We start from the raw sequence: 12,521 nt of genomic DNA, 5'->3' as shown, positions 1-12,521 counted from the left end.
CAGATGCAGCACTTACAGCGTCTGTTGTATGAACTAGCTGATATAAGCTCCCACTGAGATCAACAGTAGTGTGAGCAGAATTGGTCCTGACAGCATCTGACTGACAAGTTTGTACAAAGGTATCTTACATGCAATTTTACAGTCAGGATTCTCAGTTCAGATGGATGTTAAAAATTATCAAATCCGCTTATCCTTTTGTGCTGTGTAACAACTATTGAGCCAGTGGTACTAAACAGGATATCTTATGAGACATTCAACCCTCTCTGACAAGAATATGGAATTTAAGGGCAAATTAGAGTTCAGGACACTATTTATTTTTACTTTTTACCTTCCTTCAGTGATTAGAGAAGAATAGGCTTTTCTAGACAACACAGGAGGAATTTAACTTGAGGAACTCTGAATTGCCTGCTTAAACAGCCTCAGTTCTGGGGGAAGTCTGTCAACAAATGTGATGGTGGTGACAAGAAAGTGCAAATGGTTGTCAATGAAGCTTTTAAGCACTTGGCATTCAGTTTCCAAGGCCTCCTTGATAATACAGTTAACAGTCAACCTGAATACAGAGCAATGTACAGATTGCTTTTCTTCTCTATGACTGCCTTCTCCTACCCTTCCCTGCTGTGAAGGGTTAGGGTTAGGGTTTTGATTTTAAAAGCACCCAACTTCCAATCAGCCTAATTTAAGTTACATATTTTTTTGTTTCATTGGTTTAGGTTTTTTATATTGTTCCAAGTTTAACAGCAGGAAAATCTCATGCTGCATCTTGCTGTAGCACCTTATCTTGTATCTGTAGACTGTTAGATTTTACACTCAGAAATTTGTAGTTGTGTATGAAAGGACCAAAATTCAGCTCTCAAGCTCTCTTAGATGTAAAGATAAATTCTAGGTGTGTTTTCTTAATAAGAGAATCATGGGCAATAGTACAAAATCTCCTGGCTTTTTCTGTACATAATCACAAATGTAGATTTATGCGTCAATTAAAGTGGTGAAAGCTCAGTTAGAAACCTGGTCACTTCTGTAAAGGATAATAAAAAGTGGTTTTATGAATACATTCATATCAAAAGAAGGACCAAGCAAAACCTCCATTCTTTATTGGACATGGTGGGGAATATAGTTACCAAAGATGAGGAAAAGGCTTTGGTACTTAACACCTTCTTTGCCTCAATTGTTAACTATAAGACAAGTTGTCCTCAGGACGGATGGCCTCTTAAGCTAGAAGACAGGGACAGGGAGCAGAATAGAACTCAGGAGGAAGCAGTTAATGACTAGCTGAGCCACTTCCATGCTCACAAATCCGTGACACCAGGTGGTATCCATCCTAGAGTGATGAGGGAGCTGTCAGAAGAGCTACTAAGCTTCTCTCCATCATTTGTCATCAGTCTTGGCTAACCAGAGAGGTCCCAGATGACTGGAAGCTGGTCAGTGTGACGCCCACCCGTAAGAAGGACCAAAAGGAGGATCCAGGAAACTACAGGCCTGTCAGCATGACCTCAGTGCCCAGCAACATTATGGAACAGTTCATCTTGAGTGTGATCACATGGCACATACAAGATAGCCTGGGGATCAGACCCAGCCAGCATGGATTTAGGAGAGGCAGGTCCTGCCTAACCAACCTGATCTCCTTTTATGACCAGGTGACCTGCCTGGTAGATGAGGGGGAGGCTGTGGATGTTGTCTACCTGGACTTCAGCAAAGCCTTTGACACCATCTCACACAGAATAATCCTGGAAAAGCTGGCAGCCCATGGCTTGGACAGGTGCACATTTTTCTGGGTTAAGAACTGGCTGGATGGCTGGGCCCAGACAGTGGTGGTGAATGGTGCTGCCTCTAGCTGGTGGCCAGTCACTAGTGGGGTCCCCCAGGGATCTGTGTCAGGCCCAGTCCTGTTTAAGATCTTTATCAATGGTCTGGATGAAGGGATCAAGCCTATTGTCGCTGTTGGGGCGGTCACGACACACACAGACAGTGCCTCTTTCAAGGGCCAAAAAGCCGTTTATTAAACAAAGCAGCCTCTTTTATACACCTTTTGTATGTTATCATTCATGTTACAGATTCATTGGCTGCTAAACTATTACAATAGACTCATTGGCTATTATTAACTTCAATATACTACCATTGGCTACCTATAGCATAAGCATTCAAGCATTCAGAAAAATAACAGGTGCAGATATGTTGCTGTTTTCTCCTTCTACTGTTTAGCTTTCTTGCTTCTCTTGATACTACGTTCTCATGGGTAAAAACTAATTGTTTTTCTTCTCACTGATTTTTCTCACAGTCCTTCTCTACCCGAAGTAGCAGGCCTGAGCCGTAATTTTACAAAGGCAACAAGGCCTTCATTTTATAAGGTTTTACTTAAATGCCACAGCCTACCATTAGCAAATTTGAAGTTGACACCAAGTTGGGTGTGAATGTCAATCTGCTGGAGGGTAGGAGAGCTCTGCAGAGGGACCTGGACAGGCTGGATCCATGGGCTGAATCCAACCATATGAAGTTTAACCAGACCAAGTGCCCAGTCCTGCACTTTGGTCACAACAACCCCCTGCAGCACTACAGGCTGGGGACAGAGTGGCTGGACAGTGGCCAGGCAGAAAGGGACCTGGGGGTATTGACTGATGGCAGACTGACCATGAGCCAGCAGTGTGCCCACATGGCCAAGAAGGCCAATGGCATCCTGGCCTGGATCAGGAATAGTGTAGCCAGCAGGACCAGGGAAGTGATTCTTCCCCTGTACTCAGCACTGGTGATGCCACACCTTGAGTACGGTGTCCAGTTCTGGGCCTCTCAATTTAGGAAGGATGTTGAGATGCTGGAGCATGTCCAGAGAAGGGCAACAAGGCTGGTGAAGTGTCTGGAACACAAGTCCTATAAGGAGTGGCTGAAGGAGCTGGGGTTGTTTAGCCTGGAGAAAAGGAGGCTCAGGGGAGACCTCTTCACTCTCTACAACTGCCTGAAAGGAGGTTGTAGCCATGTGGGGGTCTGTCTCTTCTCCCAGGCAACCAGAGACAGGACAAGAGGACTCAGCCTTAAACTGTGGCAGAGAAAGTTTAGGCTGGACATTAGGAAGAATTTCTTCACAGAAAGAGTGATTGGGCATTGGAATGGGCTGCCCAGGGAGGTGGTGGTGTCATACCATCCCTGCAGGTGTTTAAGATAAGACTGGATGTGGCATTTAGTGCCATGTTATAGTTGATAAAGTGGTGTTAGGTAATAGGTTAGACTTGATCTCAAAGGTCTTTTCCAACCTAGTTGATTCTGTGATCCCTCAACCTAGAGTAAACCTAGAGTATGTATCTGTTCAATTAAGCATATAAATGATCATTCCAAAAGGGGTCCACTTAAAAGACCTTCTTCTATGTGGTAGGAAAGATGATGGCTTAAAGGAATTCTTCAGCAATGTTGTTTGCGTCCATTAGCTTTCAGAAAACCTCCATTATTTTAGTTTGTTTGAAGTATGTATCAGCAAGATACAAAAGCAAACACACAAGACTGGCAGTTGCTTGCTACAATCTAATGCTGTGGTGCTTTGTAGACCACTGTGATTAAACACTGTGTTGATAAATGAGGTATTTCTTTTAAGCACGTTTAATAGATTCTAATAATTCATTAGGGACTCTGTTAGAATAGGAAATGAATGAACTGAAACTGGCATCACACAGCATCTAAAATATGCCCTATAGTAGGTTATGATAAAACACTTGGGAATAGCTTTCCAGACTTGTCAATGAGGATAACAGCCTACAGAGCAGTGCTTACAACCCTTAGCCTCCCTCCCATCAAAGGGGAGGATGTTAAGTGATTTTTGAAATGTGCAAAGAAAGGGGGAATCAGGATGTTTAACATGTGCTAATGATTTGTGCAATGGAGAACCCAGGACCTCAAGCACTATGTCTCTATGTAACAGGATTTGCTTCTAATAAGGAATCTCACCCATTGGGTCCTTGTCACATGAGCTGCATTAATATGTTCATAAAAATCAGAAAACTACAGGGAGTTTCTCCTGGTGACTACCCCAGAGCTCCAAAGGGGACTGGGGAAAAGCACTGTAGCTTCAGGGCAGAGACGGGTAGTGGGGGTGTGGATTTTATTTTGCCAGCTGATGTTGGGATGTTTCCTATCCATCATTCCAGTTCTCCAGCAGTGCAAGGTAGAGTTCTTGTCTGCATCAGCCATTTCATCAAATGTACCTTAATGGCACAAAAAGAATGAGATGGAAAGACCTTTCCCTTTTTTTATTTACTCTTCTCATTTTTGTTGTACTTCTTTTCTCTGTAAGCAAGGTTCATCATCAGTGAACAGTTAGACACAAGAGCTAGGCCAGGTTCAGATCTGCATTACTGACCCTCAGGGACCTGAAACCCTGAGGAAGACCTTGAATACATGATATCCTTATTTTCACATAGCAGTAACTATTTGAAATATTATTATTTGAATATAACAAGCTAATTATAAAGTTTATTCTTAGTTTGTTGTGAATTGAACTTGCAAAATCAAGGTATTCCTTTTCATTCACCTTATGTTTACACTCTGATTTATTTCCATAAAGAACATTTTAAAACTTCAGAAAGATTAATCTTTACCAATTAAATTTATATTTCTCCTAGGTTTAGAGAGGCATTAAACTACTAAGTACATTTTTCTCCTTTCTGCCTTTTCAGAAATGTGATGAACTTTGGGAAGACTTCCATCAAAAACTGGTGGATGGATCATTGTTAACGCTGGATACATATCTAGGACAATTTCCTGATATCAAAGTACAGTAATGATTTTCTATAAAGGACAAGTTTTAAAGTTCTGTTGAGTTGCAAAATAAATAGAAAATGAGATTACAAAAAGAATTTAAAAGGGTGTGAGGTGGAAGTCATGCTCTCCTGTGATGTACAAGATGTTGTTCTGTAAGTAGATTCCTGACATTAGGCAGGGCTGATTTTCCAAGCGAACAAAAATATTTTTCATGCAGTAGTACTTGGAAGAAAATTAGCCTTTGTAGAGGAAAATTTTATGCTTTTTTTCTGCTCCTGTTTCTTTGGTATGAGATAAAGATAATATTAACCAACTTCAATAAGGACACCTTAAGCTCTTCAGTGGTTAAAATGCCAGACAAATTACATGGAAAGCAGGCTTTCTGTTATTGGCTAGATGCACCCGTGAGTATCTTTCTTCTATCTAAGCCATGGTTCCTGTCTTTTAATTAGTTATAAAAAGATTTTGTAATACACATCAGGAAAGAATGTTATACAGATTCTAGCCTCTGCCAGATGCCCACCTGGTGTACAGTCCAGGGAGATGACTGCTAAATGAAATGTGTGAGGATAAAGAAGCTCTATAGGTGAGAGGTAGTGACTTTTATATTTGGATATGACTGTATGGGCATAGCTGGAAATTTTTTGTGATAGTTTATAACTGAATAGGTAACACAGTCATCCTCTTTGTAATTTACATCAAGGACTAAAGAAAAAATCATTTAAAAATACCATCATTACTGATGTACAGTCCTAAACTCGCTTTTAAATCAAACTGTGCTTATTCCCTCTCAGCATGTGGATTTTACATATAATATATACCTTTGCAAAGTCTGTATCAAAGTATATATATGTATATCTTGAACTCCAGTATTTTAGGTATGTGTCAGAACAACTATATGGAGAAGTGTATTTTAGCAGTTTTCCAACTCTAGAAAAAGTGCATTAATTGCTGAATTTTCACACTATATATAAGGGGAAAAGATGGTATGACCCTGAGTTTAACAGGTTCACTGATTCTGGAGAACCAAACTATGCGTATATTGATTCCTTATTTAAAATAATGTGATTAGTTTGCCTTCTTTACCATTTCCATGTTCCTCCTACATGATATAATGATTCAGATATGAAAAACAGATAAGGGAGAATAAAAATATGTCAGAAACTAATTTGACAACATAAGTAAAATGGCTTTTTTAAAAGTGCTTTTCATATTTACTTTCATTTCTACCCCTGTACAGACTCGCATTGCAAAACGAAGCAGAAAGCTAGTGGACTACGACAGTGCAAGGCATCATCTAGAAGCTCTGCAGAGCTCGAAAAGAAAAGATGAGGGCAGAATTACCAAGGTAGCACAATCAGAAACATGCTGGCAGAGGACTTGGGGAGATTGGGTGACACTTGTTTCTGTACAAAGAGCACAAAGTTTCTCTTCCTTTTGCTCTCTTAGAAAAACTGGTATCTCTAATCTCTCTGATCAATGTGTATTGAGTACTTTGGTTCATGTAGTAGACATGCTCAGCCTCTTTTGCAAAGGAGTCCTGTTTGAGACCTAACTTGCTCTCTTGATGAGACTGAGGGGACAGCAAATCCTGTTTTGGCCTCCATGGTGTGGGACTGAATAACATCCTTTGTTTATAAAAATTGTAAAAGACCCACCAAGAAAACCACACAAAAATAATTTTGGTTTTGTTATGTCATAGTGATTTCAGAAGTCACCTGTTTCATTTTGGTTTAGGCAGAAGAAGAATTTCAAAAAGCACAGAAAGTATTTGAAGAGTTTAACACTGACTTGCAAGAAGAGTTGCCATCTCTGTGGTCACGGTAAGCCCAGAGAGATACTGTATGCAAGGCCTAAGTGGGGAGTAAGGAAAGGGAATGAGGGGATTTTAATGAGCAGATAGAAAATGGATTGCTGGGTTCTTGAGGATTCCATCCATTTTCTTTTTGAAAAAATGAAAGGAAAAATGAATGCAAGTGCTCCAAAACATACGTGCTGTAAATGTATTTATGCTTATTTTTTTCAATGTATGTTGGCACTTAAGATTCATTATCATATCTTCATTCTGAGGTGCAAAAAGGTTTCCATTTTATGACTAAATAATTATGCTAGAGGACAGAGTAGTCTTGGTGATTTGAGTCTACTTATAGGTCATTTTTTATTATAACTATATCAGAAGACACATTTTATAGTTTTGCACTGATTATGCTGTGATGTTAAATGATTTGATGGCATAGGTCATTCAGTCAGGATGTTTAACCATGAACTGTGTTTATACAGAAAATGCAGACAATATGAATGGGAGAACAAAAGCAGTAGAAAAATAAGCATCTCATTAGTGTGCTATGTTCTTTAACAATTGACAATCTGGAGTGGAGATGTGAAGTATCCTTTGTCTTCTCTGCCTTCTAAATAAATCCTGTTAAATTTCAGACCAATAGAGGATTTCCCTGCTGTTTTTCTGCATATTTCAGTGTAAATCTTCTTAGCACTTCAAGATACTTGTTTTATGGGCCAAATAAAAGTAAAACTGCATGTGAATGATTTAGAGTAAGGGCCCCTTTACTTCAGTAAATTTTGTATAAAAAAGCAGTATCTAGTTTCAGAGAAAGGCAGAATTTAATTTGAGCAATATGCATAATTTATAAAGCAGTTGCTTTCAGAGTCCTTTATTTTAGTTATTACAATTCTTCAGGAAGAAAATTATCTATTGAGTTGACATTTTGCAGGCTTATTCTTATTCCAGAGATGATTTTTGTTAATAAAAGTTGGTAGCCATTATACATGACAGTTTTAAATAGGAAAAATAAAACAAAACCTAAGAAAACACGTTCTACTTTTGAAATGTAGAAGTATGTAATCATTCACTCCAAATAAGCAGATTCTTGACTACATGCACAGAAATGTCTAGTCTATATTAAATTCTTTACTCTTATCTACATGTGCATGTGTTTCAGAGCTGAGCTTTGGACACCCACCCCTGGGCTGTACTGAGGTGTATACGTTAAAGCTGACCCCACACGCAACTGCATCACCTTGGTGCTGTGATAAGATTTGGGCGCAGGGGCTCACAGTGCCAGAGTGGTACCTTTCTCCTTTCAGGAAATGGTTGAGTTGCTGTCTGGTGGGAGATGGATGCCCAGAGCATCTTGCCTTCCCTGGGCTTGTGCTGCACTTGTGACCATCCTTTTCCACTCTTCTTTGAAACAAGGTGAAGACATCTGATGTGGAGTAGTCTCAACTTGGTTCACTGGACAGTGTGAAATACATATCTCAACAAAACCAGAAATAGTTATGAACAAACTAGTCTGAAATTTTGACATTTCATCCTTTGCTTTGCTGAGAGTAATAGTCAAGAATGTTGCTTGTAGTCCAGAAGACAGTTAATTAATCTGCGTTTGTGGCCCTCCCACACATATCTTTTATTCTCTTTTTCCTTTCTTTGTTCCATCCTTCATAGACGAATTGGTTTCTATGTGAACACCTTCAAAAATGTATCCAGCCTTGAAGCCAAGTTTCACAAGGAAATAGCTTTAGTGAGTAAAACTGACTATCTCATGTATAATGGATTATGATATGCATGATAGCTAACAAATGTCTTACAGTAAAAATCTAGCAGAGGCACACATGAGAATTTGCCATAGATACAGATTTGTGGTATATTCATCATATTCATTTCTACTTGCCATATTTGTTCTCTCCTTAAGGAAGGAGCAGCCCCTACAATTTCGGATTGCAGTGCATTATCAGTTGTAGAACTAAATTCACTTTCTATTTTGATAATTTACTGTTGCCTTCAGTATTTTTGCTGTGTCCAATTGCTAAGCACCTCTTTGCTTCAATCAGTACAAGAAAAACATGTCAAACATTCCCTTCAAGTCTGCTATATGCATTGTCAGCAATGCAGTATTTTATGTGTGACTGTTAGGCAAATCAAGCAGTTTCATTGAGGATCTTTTGAATGTACCTGGCTAAATACTTAGTAGTGTATTATCTATAGCAACCTTCAAATTGGAACCAAAATTTTTTTGAAGACTCACTTTACTGAAGTTCTGTGAAAATTTGGATTAGATTTTTCAGGGGACAACATGAATCTTCTTGGCTGCCCATGTTGCTTTAAACTTAGAATAACCTCCTTCATCAGAGCTCACATAGCAGTCAGTCACACTTAAGAACTTGTCATCTAAAAAACAGCTCATGTCTTTGAAGAACTGCTATTATCTTTGATTCTATGGATTTTGATGGGTTTCTGCTTAAGCTTTTACTATATATGGCACTGAGAACTTTTGGAAGGTTTTATATTGTAACATAAAGTTATCAAGTTATCATTTATCAGACCAGATTTATCACCTGTGTTTTTAATCATGACTGTAGTTGTTCACATGAACTCAGGCAACTGTTTTCTTTTCACAGTTATGTCACAAACTATATGAAGTGATGACAAAGCTGGGGGATCAGCACGCAGACAAGGCCTTCACCATTCAAGGGGCACCAAGGTGAATTTACTGCTTTTTTAATGAATTGCATTGCTGTAGGCTTTGTGGGTCTCAGCATATGTAGTAATCAGCTACACCATGCTTAGTGATTGCTGCACGACATGGTAACAGGTGTTACTTGTTCAGGATGGCAGATGAAGGTATCTGGGATGAAATTCTTTGCAACAGGAGTAAAGATGCAAAGCCTCCTTCTTCACTGACTATTTTTCTAGAAAGTCCTTTCAAAAAAAAAAAATGAAGGCTGTTTCAATTTAGCCAAGTTCATTGTAGACTGTTACATCAGTTTGCACCAACTGTATAGCTCATTTATTTTTAGATACTTAGTTTACAGCAATGTTGCTAACTCTGATAATTTAAAGCCTTGAAATATTGAGATATGTTTTTAGCTATTGCTAGGTGAGAATCCCAACCTTTGAACGTTAGCTTTTATCTCTTCTGCTTCTGGGGAAAAGTAAAGATCTGAAGGTGCACCATAAAAGCAGAAAAACTGAAATAAAGAGAATGTCACAAAATACCATATTTTTAAAGACTTTCAAGAAATCTTGTTTGAAAGCACAAAACCAAAAAGAGTTTAAAATCAGATGGTGCTTTCTTAAGATCAGTGGATGCCAGTATGATATTTCTGACTTTTTGTTTCAACAAATGTAGCCTTTCTGCCATAACTTGATTTCTAACACTGATACGCAGAAAAGGTTGAAATGTAAAACAGTGAGACTTAGCAAGACACAATGATATTTGGAGTTAATAAATAAAGCCTGAATTACCATTTAATCCCAGCTAGTCAGAAGCAATTCTAACAATGTTACAGCTTTTCGCATTCCACTCTAAGGGAAACTGCAGGGGATTCTTTTTAATGGATTTCTCGGACAAAATCAAGCACAAACGAGGCAAATATTGTATCTGAGAACTTTTTATTGATAAAGAAGGATATGTGTCCACCTGGAGGGGGAAAGTTAAGCAGAGAAGGGAAAAGAAAGACGCAGAGAGAGGAAGGGGGCCAGGGTCAGAATGTTACCAGCCCAGTCCCGGGGTGCCCCGTCGGCATCCACGGGCACGTGGCGCGTGCGCTCCCTGTCGGGGGAGGCTGCGCAGCTCTGGCGGGAGCGCGGCTGCGATGGCCGCGGGTCCCCGCAGCGCGGCGCGGCACGGCCGGGAGCCGGCGCTCGGGCCGAGGGGCAGGCGGGCTGTTGCGGGGAAGCGGCCAGGCAGGGTAGACGGAGCAGGTGCGGACATGGGAGACAGTCAGGGAAAAAGCAGGACCGCAGGGAGAAAGCGAGCAGGCGGCCGAATGAGCCAAACCTCCAGACGAGCCCGGCCTGCCGAGAAACTGGGAGCGGGAAGCGGTTGAGGCGCTGTTAAATGCTTTTAGTGCTGAGGCTCCTCCCATAGTCCGCTCCTATGAGGACGACCTCTGGCTAGTCAGGGGAATTTTCCCCGGGCAGCAGGGGTTTCCCCGCCTGGAGGGGGGAGTCTTTTGCAGCCCCGTGGTGGAAGTTTTTTCTGCCCTGATTGTCAGGCGAAGTGTCCATTTTCTGAAGGGATTGCCTGCTTAGAGACTCTGATGTCCTTTGTCTCCACCCCCTCATCTTTGCTAGACACCTTCGTCACGTGCCACATTTAGAGCTCAGCCCATGTAGTAATTTTCCACACAATGTCAGAAAATGGGTTTATAACGCAAAACCCTGACAATGTTGTGGCATAAATAAAAATTAAATTAGTTCCTCACGTAGTTACTGCTAATTTGCCCCCAAGATGGAGTTAGATTAGCAACAATTTAGACTGACTGAACAAGTTAACATCTGCCTCAAAAATACGGCAAATCTTCCTACATTTGTTTTAATCTCACTTTGGAAGAACAAAGAATGAAATATTGAAACTTGTGATGTAATGCAAAATTCAAAACTATAAGCACATCACTAGAAGCTGTATTTTAGATTATTTCAGCGATAATCCATGCTCATATATTACATACTGCCTTCGGAGCTGTTAGCTCATGCATCACCACTTCTGGCCCATTTAGGATGGACTCAGAAACTGGACTATGTTTCCATAAAGGATTTGTGAAATACTTTTATGGAATGTAAAATAATGTAGTGTTGGAAGATTTCAAGCACTTTTTGTAAACAACAGGTATTTTATCCGTGTCTCCTAGACCATGTCCAACATGCACATGCTTGTTCCCACTGAATTATTCATTCCATTGAGAGAAAAAAGAAAAATTATTTTTTCTGCCAATTACTAGACATCATTTAATGTAGTGTGATCTTAACTTACTTAAAAAAAGCTTTCTAAAAATACGTTTTGAAAGTTACTTTGTTACTCTCTTTTGCTGTTTTATTTGCAGAGCCCTGTGTGAAAATCTGGATAGATTTTGACTTCCATTATTAGTGATGATACTCTAAAAGACTATTCACAAGTGGGTCTTCATGAGATAAAACAGCTTTCTGTTTTAGATGCATGAGAAGTTAATACTAGACAAGTACAGTATCTAATATTTCTTTTAAAGAACTGCATAAAAAGAAACATCTTAAAAACTTGTATGCTACTGAATACTCTGTCCTGAAGGCAAATATTGTACCTGGGACATAAATTTCTTAATAACTGCTTATTTTTTCTCTTTTTATATTTCCACAGAAAGAGGTGGTGAGTGTGAGCTAAGTTTGTCATTCCAAAGAACAATTTTTCTTGTGTTCGCATTAGGATCATGTTTATGCTATGGTCTCAGTCAGGTAGTGCTTCTGCTCTCCCTGAGGATGTGTAGGAGTCGCTCTTACTGAGTACTGTGGTCGTTGAGTACTGTAGTTCATAGCCTCCCCTCATTGTAAGCTTTCAGCATTTCTAGGTAGCTGAATATTTTCTCAGTGTTTGCACCAGATCCTTTCATGAAAAGGGCAGATGCTTTCTAGGACTTCATCAGATCTTTTCTTAGTATCAGCAGAGCTCTGTTGAAGTCACTTGACTGCTGCTTGTTTATAATTTTGGTTATTTGTTCTTCTAAATAGTGATATCTTTATAATAATCTTGGCTGGTTTTATTTTATTGAAACCTTTCTGAAGTTGCTGAGCTTTTAAAATTATTTGCATTATTCATTGTTATGCTTTCTTGTGGGGTTTTTTTCTCTTTAGAATATTTTATTCCAAAAAGTGTGTGAAATGACAGTAAATCCATTTCACATTTTATAATAGTTTTAAATTTGTAAGTGAAATGGTATTTCAAGTACAGAATATGCAAAAATGCAGGTACCCATTTTTCTTCAAGTTACAATGATCAGGTAAACAGATGTTCCAA

General features: G+C 39.5%; 1 protein-coding gene across 8 annotated transcripts in view; it reads left to right on the top strand.

Moving 5' to 3' along the window:
* The window catches only part of AMPH (amphiphysin), a 136,549-nt gene that overhangs the window by 85,732 nt on the left and 38,296 nt on the right, over window positions 1-12,521 (top strand). For 6 of the 8 annotated variants that reach the window (XM_032103235.1, XM_032103225.1, XM_032103218.1 and 3 more), the window contains exons 5-10: window positions 4,653-4,748; window positions 5,978-6,085; window positions 6,475-6,560; window positions 8,198-8,273; window positions 9,151-9,233; window positions 11,868-11,876. In XM_032103235.1, the coding sequence (XP_031959126.1) occupies window positions 4,653-4,748; window positions 5,978-6,085; window positions 6,475-6,560; window positions 8,198-8,273; window positions 9,151-9,233; window positions 11,868-11,876 (458 nt within the window). The remainder of the gene's footprint in view (window positions 1-4,652; window positions 4,749-5,977; window positions 6,086-6,474; window positions 6,561-8,197; window positions 8,274-9,150; window positions 9,234-11,867; window positions 11,877-12,521) is intronic. The other 2 variants (XM_032103204.1, XM_032103251.1) reach the window with 1 other exon arrangement.

This window comes from Corvus moneduloides, chromosome 1 (assembly GCF_009650955.1).
Source record: "Corvus moneduloides isolate bCorMon1 chromosome 1, bCorMon1.pri, whole genome shotgun sequence".
NCBI lineage: Eukaryota > Metazoa > Chordata > Aves > Passeriformes > Corvidae > Corvus > Corvus moneduloides.
Note: the sequence above shows the minus strand (reverse complement) of the source record. Positions and strands in the feature narration are given on the sequence as shown.